The sequence below is a fragment of the Oncorhynchus masou genome, chromosome 6 (genome assembly GCF_036934945.1).
Source record: "Oncorhynchus masou masou isolate Uvic2021 chromosome 6, UVic_Omas_1.1, whole genome shotgun sequence".
Classification (NCBI taxonomy): Eukaryota; Metazoa; Chordata; class Actinopteri; order Salmoniformes; family Salmonidae; genus Oncorhynchus; species Oncorhynchus masou.
This window is the reverse complement of record NC_088217.1, coordinates 40,200,699-40,220,379: the sequence shown is the minus strand read 5'-3', so window position 1 is coordinate 40,220,379 and position 19,681 is coordinate 40,200,699. Positions and strand designations below refer to the sequence as shown.

Here is a 19,681-nt window from a genome sequence, read left to right as displayed (position 1 = left end):
AGATTTTTTTTTACCTTGTCGGCTCGTGGATTTAAACCAGCGACTTTTCAGTTACTGGCCCAACGTGCTTAACCGGTAGGCTACCTGTCACCCCAGAGTGACCCAGGTGTGTAGTTCCGCCATCTGTTGCAGGGCTCCATACATCCCTGAGGCCCAGGACCTGTCCCGCTCCTCATCCAATGCTAGCAGCTTTGCCAGTGTGGTGGAGGAACACGATAATGTGTGCATCGAGGAATACAACACTGGACTGGTAGGTGCCACTGTTTTCCCACCCACCCACCCACCCTCACTCACTAACATACAACACACCGTAACATAGAGGTTCATGTCTATATAATTGTGACACACACTCGAAAAAGATCCTGACTGACATTTGCTCTTGTGTTTTTGTTTGTTGCAGGAGAGTCTATGCTCTTCTGGAACACCACACAAGAAGTACCCATTTGCATACGTCTCCTGGGTAGAGGATAGTATGAACAATACTAGTGCAACCAGCCAGATCAGCTCTCCAGGTGAGCTTTTTAATAGTGTTTTCAATACTGCCATAAGGCTTCAAAAGTTTAGTTTGTCATGATGGCCCATCGTCTGCCCCTCCCTGACAGCACCTGCACTGCCCCATCAGACTGAGGGGGGCAAAAGGGTAGAGCTCAAAAGGGCAGAGAGCCGAGACAAGACGGAGAGGTCACAGGATAAGTCATCATCGGTAAGATTGGTTATACTATTTTAATAATCAGATCCACTGTAACATCTACGCGCGTTCACTGTACTAGATGTGTACAATGGAATACAATCAAATACAGATTTCATTCTGCTAACATACAGCACAGGAGGTTGGTGGCACCTTAATTGGGGAGGACGGACTTGTGGTAATGGCTGGAGTGGAAAAAGTTAAATGGTATCAAACACAAACACATGGTTTGATACCATTCCATTCACTCCTTTCAGGCCATTATTATGAGCCGTCCTCCCCTCAGCAGCCTACACTGACATACAGGTATATATTGGTGTTAATAAATGGGCTTATAAATGTATAAACTTACCCTTCATTGTTGTTCAGTAATTGTGGTCTTTGTTAACCTTGTCATTCTCTTTCTGTGTCTGTCTGTGTGTCCAGAATTGTTAGCCTCTCCCCATTGATCACTACATGGGTGTCCATTAGCAGGTACCTGGAGTTTTCCAAGTCAGTAGATGTAACTAACCATGTGTTACCCATGTCTGTTTTTGGATTAGTTATGTGTGATGACCAGATAGGGTCTGACCCCAGTCTCTCTCTCCTCTCACAGCATTCCCATAAGAGGCACCCCCTGCAGGAGATGAAGCAAGCACACGTGTTTTCCACCACAGACGCAGAGGAGGATCAGAGCTAGTTGCTGGGACAGGCAGACCTGGTGTAGGCTGGTCTAGTCTGTACAGCCAGGTCCATGGACATGCACTTACAGCCCTCGCTCATACCAACTCCATGTGGCTGTCTCCCAGCATGCCTAGAGGGGTGAAGGAGAGGAGTGTCCCGCACCCCACCCAAAAGGAATGCCACTCACACAGCATCGCCTCTGGCTGTCGTCTGTTGGCTCGCTTAGCCTGCATCTGTTCATGTGGTTTCTCATTGTATACTCTCCCTTGTCTTCTCAATAGCATCGTTGATTGTTTTGAAGGTCGGAGCAGGGGTGGATCTTATGCATTCAATAGATTGGTTTTGCAGGAGATCCGTTGACCATGTGTGAGGTACAACAGGACATTCTGCTAGGCTAAGGAGGACTGCATGAGGAGGATATAAGGGTGTTGTCCTGTTGCCATTGTGGGAAGAAATGACATTATTGCACCCATCAACCTCACATTCCACCATGATACTGTACATGTGTTACTCTTGGTGTCCTGGATCCTTTTTTGTCACATCAATCCTTGTGTTTCAATTATGAGTGTAATGGTGGGTGTTGACTAGAAACTTTTAGTAAATGTTACATGTTTTTAATAGAAGGTACTTTTGTCATCATGCTGCTGCTGGTTTCAATTTCACTACTTCCCCTGACAAACTGTACAATCACAGTTGATGGAAACTCTTTTACTGACTCAACAATTATGCTCATCCTATTTCATGCCATTTAAGCTGAGCAAAAAACATGAAGTATTGAATTACTGGATAAGGTCCAGTGTCCAAACTAAATGACTCATCAGTCTTCATCCCTGTTCCATACTGTAGATAATACCGCACAGACATTCCACCAAGTTGACCTAACCAAAGCAGACAGCCTCCAAAGTCAAGCTACTGTCCAGTGACTATAGTCTTCAGCTTTTCTTTAAATCAAGCTTGTGGTTTGGAATAAAGTATGTGTTTGGATGTGTATACAACTGTGCATGGTGTAAATCTGCTTGCAACCCCCAGTCAACTGGTACCATGCTTGAAATAGGTGTTGTCCCTGGACTGTTCCTGTGATGTGTTACTCCAAACCAGTCAACTTCTCCAAATTCAGTGCACAATGCAGATATACAATCACTTGATCAGTTTCATATAGGTTTTGATTCAGAAAGATGGGGCTACATTGTGTAGATGTGGAAACTGGCACTACGTTTTCAGATTGCTGATCATTTGAAAATCGGACTTATTTCTAAAAAGAATTACACTGTGACAAGTCTTAAAGTTGCCTTTTTGAAGATTGTGTAAAGCTGCTTTGTAGGAGGGTAACCCCCTTCATATAAGGAATCTATCCAACGGTGGACTTTGCCAACTGGAATCTATCACCAACTGGTTTGAATGTAAAACTAAACAGATGTCTATGAATTTGTACATATCTGCTCTCTATGAATGGAACCTGGGTCTCGTGAAACATCTCTAGACATTTTCCCTCTGATATATGTGACGAAAATAACTGATATGAAGACATGGTTTTCATTACTTTTTATTTCATTGAAATGAAGAGCCAATGTGGAATTTAGTTGTGCTTTCTCTGTTGTGACATTCGTACATTCGGTTTTCATACAACCTTTTTTAAATCTTTCAGTTGAATCTTAAGGATCCCTGTCTAAGTAACACTACACCAAAATACAGTTAGTCTTGCATTTAATCATAAAAACACCATTCTGAAGATTACGATGAAACAAAATACTATTAATTGGAAAGTCATTGGAAAGATGATAAAGTTTCATCATGTTAACAGAGCCTTTGGAGTCAGTGTGTATTGCACACAAACTCAAAATATATTTAAAAAAAACTTTATCACAAAGGTCTCACTGGTCTTTGTAAAATGCTTGAATACCAGTAGTTGGATTACACCCTCCAGTGGCTCCAGATTATATTTTCACATTTCTCTGTGGTCCTGTTGTTCTGTTTGTACATGCAAGACATTTGGATTGAGCCCACAGCCAATTCAAACAACAGATCTAATTTGCAATGTGCTTGATTCAGGTGATTGTATTGCTCTTCTCGTTGACAGTCCGCTTAAGCCCTTGTTCAAGTTCCAAAGTCTTGTTTGTAAATATTGCTTTTCACCCTTTTGTAAATTAAGCCAAATATGTTTAATAAAGACAAAGGTGTAATACCATTGGAGGACTACTGTGGTTGTTTGAAGGCAACTGCTGCTGGTGATTGTTACTGCTGTTTATTTCAAGCATGATTCCCTCTTTCTAACTACAACCGTTCCTTCCCCCCAAATCCTTCACATCTCCAGGTTCCACCACTTGAAGGAGAACGGTTCCCTGCGGACATTGGAGCCACAGTGAACCTCTCCCAGCAGTTTGTGGTAGGAGGCAAAGTCATCAATGTATGTGCAGCTGAGTCCCAGGCCCCCCATGAGGGAGGTCATCTCTGCCTCCAGGGCACAGCGGCCATCCACCTTGGGCCCAAATGGCTTAGGGATGCCCAGGTTCTTTCCCAACACAATCATGTTTACCTGGAGGTAGAGACATATGCCTCATTTAGGAACTGCCTCTTGGGTAGTAGATGACTTGAACATACTCCTTAATCACATGTAGAAAATCATCAAAAGAACTACAAAGCTGATTTGGCAGCATTTTTGAGAGGTTTGCCATTCTGTAAGATTAATAGGTCCCCAAAATAAAGTAAGAAGTACTTCGGGTCTGGGTTAGGGGTCAGCATGAGGTGTTCTAGTGTAGAACCAATGTATTCTCACCATGTCTGGGTAGTAGGCCACTGCCCTGTTCTCCATCACATGGAAAAGGATGGGCAGGTCAATGATGTCATCGTCATCTAGACCCAGCTCCCTCTTCAGGACATCCCTGTTCCAGTCTATACAGCTCTGTAGGGTGGCAGCATGGTTATTATACCAAGCCATGCAAAGCTCTGCTTGCTTCTGAGTAACTAGTCATTCTGGCCTCACCTGGACATAGTTGTTTTCTGCCTTGAGTTTCTCATCACTCAAAATCTCATCTACTGTAATCTCTTCTGCTCCAAGACCTGTGGGATCGAAAAGCTCAAGTTGGTGTTGATGAGTGAGAAATACAATTATTAATACAGTGAAACACACACAGACACGCTGAAATGAGTCCCCTAACACAGTGGTTCCCAAACTTTTTATAGTCCCATACCCCTTCAAACATTCAACCTACAGCTGTGTACCTCATCTAGCCCCAGGGTCAGCGCACTCTCAAATATTGTTTTTTGACATCATTGTAAGCCTGCCACACACACTATACGATACATTTATTAAACATAAGAATGAGTGTGTTTGTCACAACCCGGCTCATGGGAAGTGACAAAGAGCTCTTATAGGACCGGGGCACAAATAATAATATAATAATCAATAATTTTGCTCTTTATTTAGACATCTTATTTATAAAACCTGATTTGTTCCTCGAAAAAATGTGAATAACTCACCAAAGGTTAATGAGATGGGTGTGATTGAAAGGATACATATAATCGGCAATGTTGGGTTGTATTGAGAGTCTCAGTCTTAAATCATTTTCCACACACAGTCTGTGCCTGTATTTAGTCTTAATGCTAGTGAGGGCCAGGTAGGTGGCTGCAAAGGGCATCAGTGTCTTAACAGCACGATTTGCCAAGGCAGAATACTCTGAGCCCAATCCAGAAATCTGTCAGTAGCTTCTGATTAAATAACATTTTCACAGAACCGCTTGTTGCAATTTTGATGAGACTTTCTTGTTCAGATATCAGTAATTGGACTGGAGGCAGGGCATGAAAGGGATAACGAATCCAGTGGTTATTGTCATCCATTTTGGAAAAGTACCTGAGTAATTGCGCACCCAACTCACTCAGGTGCTTCGTTAGATCACATTTGACATTGTCCGTAAGTTCATTTGCACACAAAATATCATACAGCGATGGAAAGACTTTTGTGTTGTCCTTGTTAATGCAGACAGAAGAGCTCCAACTTCTTAATCAGAACCTCAATTTTGTCCTGCACATTGAATATAGATGCAGAGAGTCCCTGTAATCCTAGATTCAGATCAGGTTTGCCTGTCCTAGCCACTCGGTAGCTCACCATATAAGACGCTTCTAGCTCCTTCTTATTAATTGTATCTGTTGCTTTTATACATGTCTTACTACTCGAAAGTCATTTTAATTCTTGCTCAAAAAACTCCTGTTGCTTATTTTTCAAAATGGCATGTTTTGTTTCTAAATGTCTGCGCAAGAGTGAAGGTTTGTGAGATAGTACTTCTGCACATATAACACACTGTGGCTGAGGAAATGCACTACTCCCAATATAAGTTAACCACAAATCAATGTAGTTATCATCATATTTGCGCCTCTTCGTTGGTCCAACGTCCCGGTCTGTTGTTCGGTGCTTTCCTGGGTAAGGGGGCAGTAGCTCTTCGGCTACATCAGATTCACAACTGTCAGTGTCCATGCTAGCTGGGCTAACAACAAATGTTGAATTACTGATGATAGCATTGGATGTGCTCGTGGAAGCAGAGCAACTTGTGTCGTCGATAGGTGCCAGTAGAGCTGGTATGTGTCTATGGACACAGGCCTTACTTTTTTTAACCATTTATCAATTTTTGAGCAAACGGAATGAGCAGCAGCTACGTTTGGCTACATACGGACCGTTAGTGGAATTCCCGCAAGAGAGTAACGGTTAATGTGATTGGATGTTAATTATTTGACTAGGCTACCTGTATTTGTCATTGTGGTGTTATTTCTCTGAACGGATGGTTTAAATTTTATTTTTGGCAGTGAAATGAGGCTACTCAAGCGAGAAAAAAACCTCACCCAAATATTTAGTCCTGTTGGAATATCTAAATGGACTGTTTGAAAATGTCGGCGTACCCCCGACGGCATTGCGCGTATGTACCCCAGTTTGGGAATACCCGCCCTAACGGAAGGCCTACCATCAAACATTTTGGCTTGTCCATGCCCGCCATTCTGTAAGCCCCTGAATAGTTTGTAGCTTGCATCGGGGCTGGCGAGCAGAAGCCGGAATCCCTGCAAAGAAAAGGGAGACAAAGACAACACTGGCAGTTCCCTTCCTTTGACAGCCTGAGAGCTTTACACTATCACATAACCACAGGGCAGCCAAAGTCTGTGTCATGTCCAAGTGCAAATAAATGGGATGAACAATTCTGGTGCTCAAAGGATCTCACAAATGTCTACTCTAGATTACAGAACAATGTCATTTTACTAGAATTTACTAGAGTGAAAAAAAATAATTTTCCTTGAGAAGATGTGTACCTTTTTGTCCGGAGCTGGGACGAAGGTCATGAATTCATCCACATGCCCAACCAGGAGCCAATCAGAGTACAACGCAATGGGCTCCTGGACTTTCTGGGCCCACAGGAAGTCTTGCACTACTTTGGTCATGTTGCGGCCTTTAGTAGCCCTGAAAAGTCAAACAGCCTTATCACCACTGGCCACAGACTTATTTGAATGTTCCACATACTCACCATTACATTGAAATCCATTATTAATTCATCTTAGGTCCTAAGAAACATAAGTAATAAAATGTATTTTCAAAAGAATAGAATGGCAAATTTTGAGTTTAATTATGTTATACTGGTCTGTGTAGCCTATATACTACATGGCTACGCCATGCATGAAATCAATATTTATTTTGTTAATTAAAACAGACAAGACACTCTTAGGCTAACCTAATCACAGTCATCACACATAGGCTATTGTATAGTAAGCTAAGAATATAATGAAATACAACACAATAAAATGCAAATAAGATTTTTCCCACAACTTGCTTCAAGGCAACATGTGGAACTGCTGTCATATAAAAAAAAAAAAACAGATATTTTGAAACAGAGCCCAAGGCAAGCCAGTGCTTTTTAAGCCATGCTTCATCTGTCCTACCCTCATTCCGCTTTGTTAGAGAGCAGGCGTAGGGTATTATATTGAAAGTAGGCCATCTTCATATGATACTGATAATTGCAATCTAATTTTTCAAAAGCATGAGAGCCTCAGGATCCTATTTTCACAACATCTGCGGTACTGAAATAGTTGACCACATGCAAGTAGGCTTTTGCTTCAAATTATAGCAATTAGATTACTTTGGGAGTTCCAGTAACCAACCATTTGATGCCTTCAATTGCATTAGCGTATTTTATCCCAGAATTTTCATGATTTAGGAATATTTATTCCCACAGTAATTCTTTATGAATCCATCCAGTGGTGGTTAAGAAAACAAGACATTTGGTGAGCTATGCATAGAGATGGGTGAAGTGACATGCCTTAGTACATTTCAAGCTAAGCCATAGGCAGAACTTTACCACAATCATGGCTAGGTCATTTGGCGGAAATAAAAGTAGAGGCTTTGTCACCGGCAATACCTTTCATATATAAATAAAAGTATGCAAAAAGTTGGTAGGATGCTAAAGTTGGCGGGAAAATGTCTTGGTTTGAAAAGTGTATTATGTTACACTCACGTAGGGAAGGCCACTCCAATGATGATCCTACCCAGAGGGTAGTTCTTTCCATTTACAGTGACTGGAGGGCTAACCTCCAGGTTACCAAACGAGTCCAGGCTGCTCACTTCTTTGCCATATGCTGTCCTAGTCACATATCCAAAGTCTTGGCCCTGAGGGCACCAGGTAGAGAGCGGTTAAGACACAGGTCCACCACACCGCTCACATTTCAGAGATAAGAACATTTTAACTCTAGGTGTTGTGAATGCCTTTTCTTACCAGTAGCACATCATAAGGGAAGTCCTGTAGGTCTCCGTCTCGGGGGGAGTCCAGAACAACAGGGAAACGTTGGTGAGGAGAATCAATGTAGCCAAACTCAATCTCATCCTGAGAGAGAAACCTCCATTACATTTCTATACATTTTTTAGAGCAGTTAGAAACAAGACACTGGTCTTTGTTCTGATGTCTTTCATTTAAAGAAGAGGGTATCTAGAATTTAAATTCACAATGGTTAGCAAACATATGGAAGAAATGTTGTTTTGATTGAAAACAGGTTGGAATTGTAAAGTGTTCAAATGACAAAGATTTCAAGCACAAAACGGCTTGAAAGATTACAAGCTGAATCACACGGCTTACAGTACCTGCATCCAACGGTCTCCTCTGTTCATATCCTCAGGGCAAATCTTCAGTTTGCACCCACTGTTCTCCACCAGCCTCCTCATTCTCTTTAAGAACTGGCCATTATCAGTTGTGCTGGGTTACCAATGCACAAAAACACTTGTCTCAGTACTTTTACAGCTGGCATCATTATTTCCATCAACATCAATGCCATCATCATAATTTTCTACATCATCATCATTGCCTCTCACCTGCAGACAAAAACCTCTACAGGGTCGAGTGTGTTGGGTGTCATGATCCAGGGAGCCACTCGGAACACTACCCTGTCTGTAAAGATGGGCGTCTCAGGAAAGCCCTGGCAAAAAAACAAACAAAAAAAAACAAGAGAGTCCAGGATAGAGATATATAACCTTGGAAGTTATAAACTAGAAAATGACATTTATTGAAGTAAATGTGGTGTGCTTGCTAGTCACAGTATTTATGGTTGTGAAATGCTAGTAATAGTGGTAGTGATGGCAGTAGTAATAGGCTGTGTTAGTTATAGTGACCTATTTTGGGGTGGTTTGTAAGTGTGGAATTATTATAGTAGGTTATAGTGGGCTAATATAATTGGCTAGGCTAAGTACTATATCATCACACACCAAGTGTTTTTAAGCTCTCAAAATATTTTAGTTGGAATATTCTGAGAGTTTTGTGGCAGTGATTTCAGTTTAGAATATTGAAGCCTGCATCCGCCATTTAAATAAATGGGGTTACAACAAGCATTTTAGTTTATGAAGTAGGAATGGTAGCAAAAAGCTGTGTTGAAGAAATCTAAGTTCAGTCAGTCTACCCATGCTAACATTGGGGTTGTGTTTGTAGCCTTAACGGTTAAAGAGCAGAGGCGAATCCAAATACTTCCTATTCAAGCCTATGGAGCTTTTAAGTACATATAAAATGGTTATAGTTCAAAAGCATAAATGGTGTCAAAAAGCTGTATACAAGCACACTATTCCAGATCGGTCTGCACCTTTTAAAGTTTGAATGGTGTTCCTAGGTTAAACGGTAAAGACTAGTTATGACCTGAATTTTTCCCATTCGAGACTATGGCCATTAGATAAGAAGTATGAACAGTTTCTAATGTTGTGCTTTGCTTTCAGCAAGCACACCTAACAAACAAACAATACAAGTGTTAAATTACACCGTACCTGAGAGCTCGGCTCCAGCATGCTGAGGTTGATGCTGATTAGGCCCTCAAAGTCTTTGTCAGGGAACCTCAGGCCTTCAACGTAAAAGTTCATCTCAGCGTTTCCCCAGAGGCAAGGTACCTCCTTGGACAGATCCTCACCTCCCACCACTAGTGGGTAGTCCTTCACAAAGCTCTTGTAAAACAGGTTTTCTGCTGCAGTAAATAATGTTTTAAATGTAAATAATAGGGCTGGCATAAAGTTGCAATATGTAACACTTTGTATGAACTGACAAAATTAACATAGAAATGTGAGTTAAAGATATGTCATGCTCATTAAAAGCAAGTCTAATAAGCGGTAGATCAGGTCTATGTGCGCTATTTCTATGCTTCACATTTTAAAGTTTAGTTTTTGCATCTTTTTCTTTTAGTTTTGTACACCAGCTTCAAACAGCTGAAACAACAATATTTTTGGTTATGCAAAATATATTTCACAGTTGTTTAGATGGTACAAGGATTCTCTACACTATACTTACTTGTTTTGCCACATAAACTGAAATTAACTATTAGAATATTAGCAACCAGGATATGGCATAGTGATCTTTACAAATGCTATCAAGTTAATCACAGGGCGGCATGTACGATAGCGGTTAGAGAGGCGAAGCAGCAACCGTAAGTTTGAATCCTGGGTCTGACAGGGATGTGAGCTGGCAACCAGAGGGTTGCTGGTATCAAAACCTAGATACTGTTGAGCCTTTGAGCAAGGCACTTAACCTCCCACAACACCTGCTACACAGGCACCCAGTGTGGTTCCAACATGTATGTGTCTCTTTCAGAGGCGGAGGGATCAACAAAGAAAAATAGGTTGGACCTGAACTCAATCGCAAATTCAGAATTTGCTCCAATTAATCTGTCATTTAAAAATGTTTATACAAAAAAACATTGCAAGAATATTGACATCTTGATTTTGTCTTAATTGTCTTAAGTAACGTTTAGCAAATTGGGGTAAAATGATAAAGCACACTTTCTTTAACCTCTAACCTCCGATTAATATAATATTCAGCCATAAATCTGTAATTGTACATCACGTGTCCAACTCATTCCACGGAGGGCCGAGTGTCCGCGGGTTTTCGTTCCTGCCTTGTACTTGAATTATGAATTAAGGTCACTAATTAGTTAGGAACTTCCCTCACCTGGTTGTCTAGTTCTTAATGTTAAGGAAAAAAATAAAAGCAGCAAACAACAGGCCCTCCATGGAATGTGTTTGACACTCCTGTTGTACATGCATGGACAGCCACACACACCACATACAAGATCTGAACAGACTGGACTCATTACATCATTTATTTGACTCACTCAGGGTTTGGTGCATGCCTGCTGTGGACCTGGTCCTGAAGACCCTCACACACTCTGCATCACCCTGGGAGATGTGCATGGTCAGCTTGTAGCCTTCTGGGAGCTTGGCAGGGCCACTGGTCCGCAGCACCATGGGGGACATATCTTTAAGATCTGACATATCGAAATATTGGAATTATTGTACATAAATTGTCAACCCATCAACCACACAAGACACAGGGATCCATCTAATCAAACAAGACACTCCTAGCTCAGGAATTTTGTATTTAGCCAACACAAACATAACTGCTGCTCCTCTCTAATGAATCCACACAAGAGACCTGCAGCCTTTAAATGTTTATTTATTGCAATGCCTGCAGCACTGTCAGCAAGGCTGTCAGCTCAGTAGACCAGGATGACTTGGATGTTCTTATACCTGAGACTCTGGTGACCTCAGCATGCTCACTGTCCAGGCTCTTCCGAGAGGTGTGTTCTGAGTCACAGTTGACCAGTAGGATGGCACCGTGGCCATCAGGCCCCCACATCCAGGATCCCTGAAGAGAGATTAACAATCTCATTCAGGGACAAACAAACACTTCCGTGTCAACTTAGCTTTTCCCAATTTGTTTGCAAGAGGTTAGATTACATTTACAGCTGAGTGGAAAAGTACGTTTTAATTTCCTATGAATACATTGGCAATCTTCCAGGATTATAGCATGAACACTAGTCTTCTGACATGCCTATTCATGTTAGAGCGTCTCCTGTGTCCTGCTGTGTTAGGAGACAGAGATAGTGACATCTGTGCTGAAAGCGACCAGCCTGGACATACCCTGCAGATATAACTAACCTTGTTGGGGTTGTTCCTCTCCACCTGGCCATCTCGATCAGCATCAACATCCAGGGAGATCTCTGTAAGATAGACAGGGCCTCTGTGCCATTGAAGCTCATAAGCTGCTTTGGGTCTAGAATAGACCAATGAAATATACCTTAAAGGGGCTGCAGTTCAAACAAGGCCACTGGTAAAACGTTGAGGGATGGGGCTAAAGAAATGTAACCACTAGAGAAATGTAACCACAAATTCATAGAGATGACCATCCATTATATAAAATTCTAGTTTTAACCATGTTTTGAGACCATACAGTGTTCATTTACATAGCTTACAAACACTGGAGTAAAACAAGCTTATATTTTGGGTTCTGATGTAGTACGATAGTAGACCTTACGCTAATGAGGTTATATTCTTCAAGAATCGATGAATATACAGTATATTATTATTTTAAAAGATCCGTAAATGGATGTAGCAATCGAAGATTTTCTCTAACACGAAAATGTACACCCGACAGATTTACAGTACAAAAGGTATGGTATTAATGGGGTCAGAGTAGTTTATATGTGTTTGCTCTCCGGTCATCAGCATGACATGACATACCAAAAGCAGTGAGGTGAACGACAGCTTTACCCAACACCTCAGTCTTCTTTCCATAATACATGACCGATAGCTGCAACAAAGGAGAACATTTACCAAGTCACAGGTAAAGTAATAACATCTCTAGACCAAAGCAGTGGTTGTGTTTTGATGGGGGTCTTCAATGTTATATTCCTGTCCAGATATTTACAGTACATTACTTCAGAGGAGAATCTGGACACCCGGCCCATTTTGGAACTGGCACTGGCTTAACATAACCCTGGAGTCCCTTATCACCCTCTGAACCTTTCACCTATTACTACCTGTCAGGGCAAGGAGATTGAGGTTGTAACCTCATATAAATATCTTGGAATTTTAATTGATGACGGCCTCTCTTTTAAAATTGCATATTCAACAACTTACAAAAAAAGTGAAGCTGAAATTGGGATTTTATTTTAGGAATAAGGCCTGTTTTTCTTTTGAAGCCAGGAGGCTAGTATCAGCTACATTTATGCCTTTACTAGACTATGGGGATATTTTATATATGAATGCTTCCACTCAGTGTTTGAGATCAGTTGACACTCTTTACCATGGCACTTTGAGATTTATTTTAAACTGCAAAACCCTTACGCACCACTGCACTTTGTATACCAGGGTTGGCTGGCCTTCTCTAGTCTGTCACGCCCTGGTCGAAGTATATTGTGTTTGTCTTCTTTTATTTGGTCAGGCCAGGGTGTGACATGGGTTTATTGTGGTGTGTTTTGTCTTGGGGTTTTGTTAGGTATTGGGTTTGTGGTTTAGTGGGGGTATCTAGCATAGTCTATGGCTGTCTGGAGTGGTTCTCAATCAGAGGCAGGTGTTTATCGTTGTCTCTGATTGGGAACCATATTTAGGCAGCCATATTCTTTGAGTGTTTCGTGGGTGATTGTTCCTGTCTCTGTGTTTATTGTCACCAGATAGGCTGTATAGGTTTTCACACGTTTTGTTTTGTTTTGTTTTGTTTTGTTTTGTTTTGTTTTGTTTTGTTTTGTTTTGTTTTGTTTTGTTTTGTTTTGTTTTGTTTTGTTTTGTTTTGTTTTGTTTTGTTTTGTTCTGTTCATGTCTAGTTAATTTATTAAAGAACATGAATAACCACCACGCTGCATTTTGGTCCGCTTCTCTTCCACCAGACGAAAGCCGTTACATAGTCACTCGTAGGCTCAGTCACTGGTATACTTTTATTAAGCCATTTTGGGTTTACTACCTTTTTTATTTGTGAATTTTTATTGTTCAGAAATGTGGTGGGTACTCTCTTGCTTCGCTGGACTTTATCCTGCTAACTGTTCCAAATGTCCGAACTGAATTTGGTAAAAGGGCTTTTATGTACTCTGCGCCATCGTCTTGGAACACCTTACAAAATACTTTTAAAATGGAAGAACTTGTCCCGATTGGTGTTTTTAATCACTGATGAAGGATTTTGAGGCTGATTCCCTAACCTGTCAATGTTTTCAATTTGCTGTTTTATACTCTTGTGAATTCAATAGTTTTTACTAGATTACTTGTAGTTTCATGTTGTCTGTCAAATGTTTTTGTAATGATTTGGTGCTGCCTATCTTGGCCAGCGCGCTATTGAAAAAGAGATTTTAATCTCAATGAGCCCTTCCTGGTTAAATAAAGGTTAACTAAAAAATCAATAGGACTTTCACTGTGGTGTACCACTTCACTTTCCAATGTTTGACATTTCTCTGGTATCAGGTTGAGACAGGGCCATATTGGCATTATTTCCATGTGGTTTGCACGCCACTCTTGAGGAGCTGTGGATACTTGTCTTAATTAAATACTTCTCTGCAGCATGTTCAGTCACAAAAGGGAAGAGTCAACTATGGATTATTTTAATATGATTTCACATACTGACGTCTCAGGGTAGTTTTCATGGCTGTGCCTGTGGCCTACTTTACCTTGCTATCATTTTCCACTTGGCTAGCAGTGTCCATGGTGAGAAGAAGCACTGTATTCCCATTGAAAGGGGTGGGGATTAGTCCACTCTTCGCTGGGGGTGGGGTAATCCTGTACTGCACGTTGGGGCTGCATTTCACAGAGAAGTACGTGGAGCTGGGAGGGGCACTCCTAGGGGAAAAACAAATACACGTGACAGTTACACGTCACATCCTGATGCTTTGCTTGCACAAATCTATAGCAATAACAGAGACAACACAAATGATTTATTTTTATTTCACCTTTATTTAACCAGGTAGGCCAGTTGAGAACAAGTTCTCATTTACAACTGCGACCTGGCCAAGATAAAGCAAAGCAGTGCGACAAAAACAACAGTTACACACAAACAAATGTACAGTCAACAACACAAAAGAAAAGAATATAAGAGAACAAGTGCAGTGGACCACCAGCAGTGAGTACAGTTCATAATCTCCCATTTCCAGAGGCAACGGGTGGTAGTGCTAGTTCTACAGACATCGTAGAGGTATGATGTCGTCTACATCCCTCTAAAATGAGTAACATACCAAAGGGGGAGAAATACTGGACTGTCAACCTACACTAGTATAATTTCACAAGAATACTGGCAATAAGGATGTACTTACAGTATATATATATCTATGTATCAAACTACATCTCAAGGTGTTTATACTAAGTATACACCTGTTTATAAACATTAAGCTTGGGCTGTAAAACCTAATACCTGAAGTCCAGGGCTCCAGGCTGGACCAGGGTGTTGGTCCATGCTAGAGGTCGACCGATTAATCGGAATGGCCGATTAATTAGGGCCGATTTCAAGTTTTCATAACAATCGGAAATCTGTATTTTTGGACACCGATTTGCCCGTTTAATTTTTTTATTTTTATTTTTTACACCTTTATTTAATATTTATTTACCTAGGCATGTCAGTTAAGAACACATTCTTATTTTCAATGGCGGCCTATGAACGGTGGGTTAACTGCCTTGTTCAGGCGCAGAACTACAGATTTCTCATTGTCAGCTCGGGGGATCCAATCTTGCAAATTTACAGTTAACTCGTCCAAAGCTCTAACCACCTGCCTTTCATTGCACTCCACGAGGAGACTGCCTGTTACGCGAATGCAGTAAGCCAAGGTAAGATGCTAGCTAGCATTAAACTTATCTTATAAAAAACAATCAATCAATCAATCATAATCACTAGTTAACCCAAATCAAAATCAAATCAAATTTATTTGTCACATACACATGGTTAGCAGATGTTAATGCGAGTGTAGCGAAATGCTTGTGCTTCTAGTTCCGACAATGCAGTAATAACCAACAAGTAATCTAGCTAACAATTCCAAAACTACTACCTTATAGACACAAGTGTAAGGGGATAAAGAATAAGTACATAAAGATATATGAATGAGTGATGGTACAGAGCGGCATAGGCAAGATACAGTAGATGGTACCGAGTACAGTATATACCTATGAGATGAGTATGTAAACAAAGTGGCATAGTAAAGTGGCTAGTGATACCTGTATTACATAAAGATGCAGTAAATGATACACACATGGTTGATGATATTACTAGTTTATCTAGCGTGTCCTACATTGCATATAATCTGACTGAGCATACAAGCATACAAGTATCTGACTGAGCGGTGGTAGGCAGCAGCGGGCTCGTAAGCATTCATTCAAACAGCACTTTTGTGCGTTTTGCCAGCCGCTCTTCATTGTGCGCCAAGCGCTGTTTGCGCTGTTTATGACTTCAAGCCTATCAACTCTATTAACCGATGTGAAATGGCTAGCTAGTTAGCGGGGTGCACGCTAATAGCATTTCAAATGTTACTCGCTCTGAGACTTGGAGTGGTTGTTCCCCTTGCTCTGCATGGGTAACACTGCTTTGAGGGTGGCTGTTGTCGTTGTGTTCCTGGTTCGAGCCCAGGGAGGAGCGAGGAGATGGACGGAAGCTATACTGTTGCACTGGCAATACTAAAGTGCCTATAAGAACATCCAATAGTCAAGGTTAATGAAATACAAGTGGTATAGAGGGAAATAGTCCTATAATAACTACAACCTAAAACATCTTACCTGGGAATATTGAAGACTCATGTTAAAAGGAACCACCAGCTTTCATATGTTCTCATGTTCTGAGCAAGGAACTTAAACGTTAGCTTTCTTACATGGAACATATTGCACTTTTACTTTCTTCTCCAACACTTTTTTTTGCAATATTTAAACCAAATTGAACATGTTTCATTATTTATTTGAGGCTAAACTGATTTTATTGATGTATTATATTAAGTTAAAATAGTATTGTTATAATGGTGTCGGCTTTTTTTGTCCTCCAATAATTGGTATCAGTGTTGAACACTTAAAAAAAAAATCTAATAGAAATGTATCTTGAGAGGAAGCATTTCGTTTTTACACACACCATTGTTATGAAACCATCTGTATCTGCTGTGTAATGATATCTTGTGGAGTCTCCGATATACTAACCACAGCCTCAGAGGCATGAAAGTTCCACAATATTGTAGCGACCTTAACTCAACACCTAGCAAGCTCATCAACAGGTTCTTACCACTTGGTGTAACGGTTAACGTGTTGGCTTGACAGTCGCTGGACCTCGGTTCAAATCCCAGTTGGAATTCCCTACGATAGGTTTATTTCTTCAGAATGGTGGTTTGTGTTGGGCTTAACACTCTTTTCTATTCTGTTAACGTCAAAATCATAGGCCATAATTGTTCATAACACGTCTAATTCAGTTGCACTGTATCTTTGCCCTAGATTAGCAAGACTGGTGTCATATGAATTGGCAGCTTGTAAGAATAACAAAAGAGTCTGTTGACTAGCAGAAAGACATCACTAATGCAGACTCCCTCTTAAGAACATGTGGTCCGACTCCTCCGCTGAATAAAAATGCCATCCACAAACAGTACTTTCAGTGCAATAGAGTCAATGATCCAACTATATATGCAGTTGGAATATCCCAAATATATGACAACAAAATCAGTTGATCATGTTGCCTAATTAGTCATTTGAAAACATATCATCATCATTTGAGATAACTTCTCAGGCTAATGAAATGTAAATAATGGCACCACCACTTTACATGGGACTAATTGTCTATAGTAACTATTACAATCTTGTGTGCCATCTTAATTTTACTCATAGTTGAATAATAAAACAAATGGGATACATTTTTCCACAAACAATAACAGAGATTATTGTATATTAGCCTCAAATCAACCATTTTTACCAACGCATGACATTAGTAAATATTTTTAATCCAATTCAAATGAATGAATAAATAAAACACGACAACCCATATTTGAGCACATGGGCAGTTCGGTGCAAGACGACCGTTAGAGCCGATGACGTGCTTCTACGCATGAGTTTAACTAGCCAAAGTCACCATGACATTACCTATAAATGTGATCAGGGATTTCTATTGGAGAAGCAGTTTTAGCCCACATTCATACTGTACTGTCTTTGATTGTATATTAAAGCTACAATACGTAACTTTCTGGGTGTCCCGAACAAATTCACATTGAAAGATCTATAGCTCATATTTCTTTCTCATTGAAAGCAAGTCTAAGAAGTCGTAGAGCTTGCTCACGAGCTTCAAAAACAGCTGAAAATAAAATATTTTTGGTTGTGGAAAATATATTTCACAGCTGTTTAGATGGTACAATGATTCTCTACACTACCCATAATGGAAAGTAATATGGCAATATATGTATATTACTTATACTGTATGTTTTATATTGGCATATATTGTGGAAACATATGCCCATATATGCTTATATACTGTATGTATTGTGGCAGACGGCAGTGAGAGGAGAGTGGTTATTGAGGGGAGATATTTTGCAGCCCACTAGCTCCACCCCTGAGCCTTATATGGACTTCCTGCCCCAACAAGGCAAGGATGTCGTTCGTTAAGCCAGGGAGTGCTTGGGGATAAAGGAGGAATCAGCCTGAAAAAAGTGCTATATGAAGAGAGGGAGTAGAGAGAACAATATCTGTGGGATTACCTGTTGTGACCTGGACTGTCTGACTATTTGGGCTGCAATCTGAGGCTGGTAACTCTAATGAACTTATCCTCTGCAGCAGAGTTAACAGTCTTTCCTGTGGCGAACCTCATGCGAGCCAGTTTCATCATAGTGCTTGATGGGTTTTTGTGACTGCACTTGAAGAAACTTTCAAAGTTATTGACATGTTCCGTATTGACTGACCTTCATGTCTTAAAGTAATGGACTAATTTCTCTGCTTATTTGAGCTGTTCTTGCCGTAATATGGACTTGGTATTTTACCAAATCCATGTAATACCTTGTCACAACTGATTGGCTCAAATGCATTATGGAAGGAAATTCCACAAACTAACTTTGAACAAGGCACACCTGTTAATTTAAATGCATTCCAGGTTGACGCTGGCTGAGAGAATGCCAAGAGTGTGCAAAGGGTGGCTACTTTGAAGAATCTCTGTTTTGATATAACACTTCAGTTACTACATGATTCCATGTGTTGTCTTCTATTCTACAATGTAGAAAATATTACAAATAAAGAAACCCTTAAATGAGGTTTCAACTTAACTGGTACTTTTTTGTATGGGAGCGTAAGATGTGTGTTATTAAAATAAATCACATTTAAAATGTTTCACGTTCATATGGTTTATAATTATATCACATGGCCACATTACTTTTCCGTATAGGTATACTTGCTTGTCACAATTTCAATGTCTGAACTAAAACCATTTTAGCAACGAGGAAATGGCGGTACGATCTCTGTATAGTGCACCTTTTAATTGCATCGTAGCGTAGCCATATAGCCTACAATTTCGTTAACGAAATAAAGCAATCCGGATTTATGCCGCGTTCATGTGATAGTCGGAACAAGGAAACCGGGGACAAACTGGGCTACTGTTAATTCAAAGGTAATCAAATTGTCACATGCGCCGAATACAACTGGTGTAGATTATACTGTGAAATACTTGCTTACCAGCCCTTCCCAACAATGCAGTTTAAAAAAAATATTGCATCAGTGTTTGTCAACTTGTCTCCTACACTAGCTAACAATAATAGGGCTACCCAGCTACTACCGCCCGAAGAGACAATTCTGGGTCGGGTAGCATGGACACATACCTGTTCAGGTTCACTTTCAACACTGTGCCGACAACGTAAAGAGCCCTCAAAGTTTTCTCCGTGTCGAGGCGAAATGTCCGTTGGTACATCTGGTCTACTGGCTTTTTGGTGGCTATTCTATTAAAGTGCTGAAAGAGATTAGGGTGCCCGGTCAAAGAAACTTGCTCCTGGGAAACATTCATGGTGATAGGCTACGTTGCAGTGAATCCGAATTATGGAATGAGACATGGCGGTGTAGTGTATACAGGTCTAAGGATTGGCCCTATTGTT

The 19,681-nt window shown here is 40.6% G+C and overlaps 1 protein-coding gene and 1 pseudogene across 2 annotated transcripts; one reads left to right on the top strand and one right to left on the bottom strand.

The window, feature by feature from the left end:
* LOC135542056 (rap1 GTPase-activating protein 1-like) overlaps positions 1–3,536 on the top strand; it is a 25,890-nt pseudogene extending 22,354 nt beyond the window's left edge.
* Positions 2,879–19,681, bottom strand: LOC135542058 (protein-arginine deiminase type-2-like). Of its 2 annotated transcripts, none has more exons than XM_064968676.1 (16): positions 19,412–19,681; positions 14,276–14,444; positions 12,363–12,432; positions 11,781–11,842; positions 11,370–11,487; positions 10,955–11,107; positions 9,621–9,814; positions 8,685–8,788; positions 8,457–8,568; positions 8,095–8,202; positions 7,837–7,988; positions 6,641–6,788; positions 6,301–6,394; positions 4,332–4,408; positions 4,125–4,250; positions 2,879–3,884 (listed from the first exon to the last, which is right to left on the bottom strand). In XM_064968676.1, the coding sequence occupies exons 1-16, from the start codon at positions 19,591–19,593 to the stop codon at positions 3,651–3,653; spliced, it is 2,103 nt and encodes a 700-aa protein (XP_064824748.1). In that variant the 5' UTR covers positions 19,594–19,681; the 3' UTR covers positions 2,879–3,650. The 2 variants fall into 2 exon arrangements, with proteins under 2 accessions (XP_064824748.1, XP_064824749.1); XM_064968677.1 differs by having other exon boundaries at positions 9,621–9,811.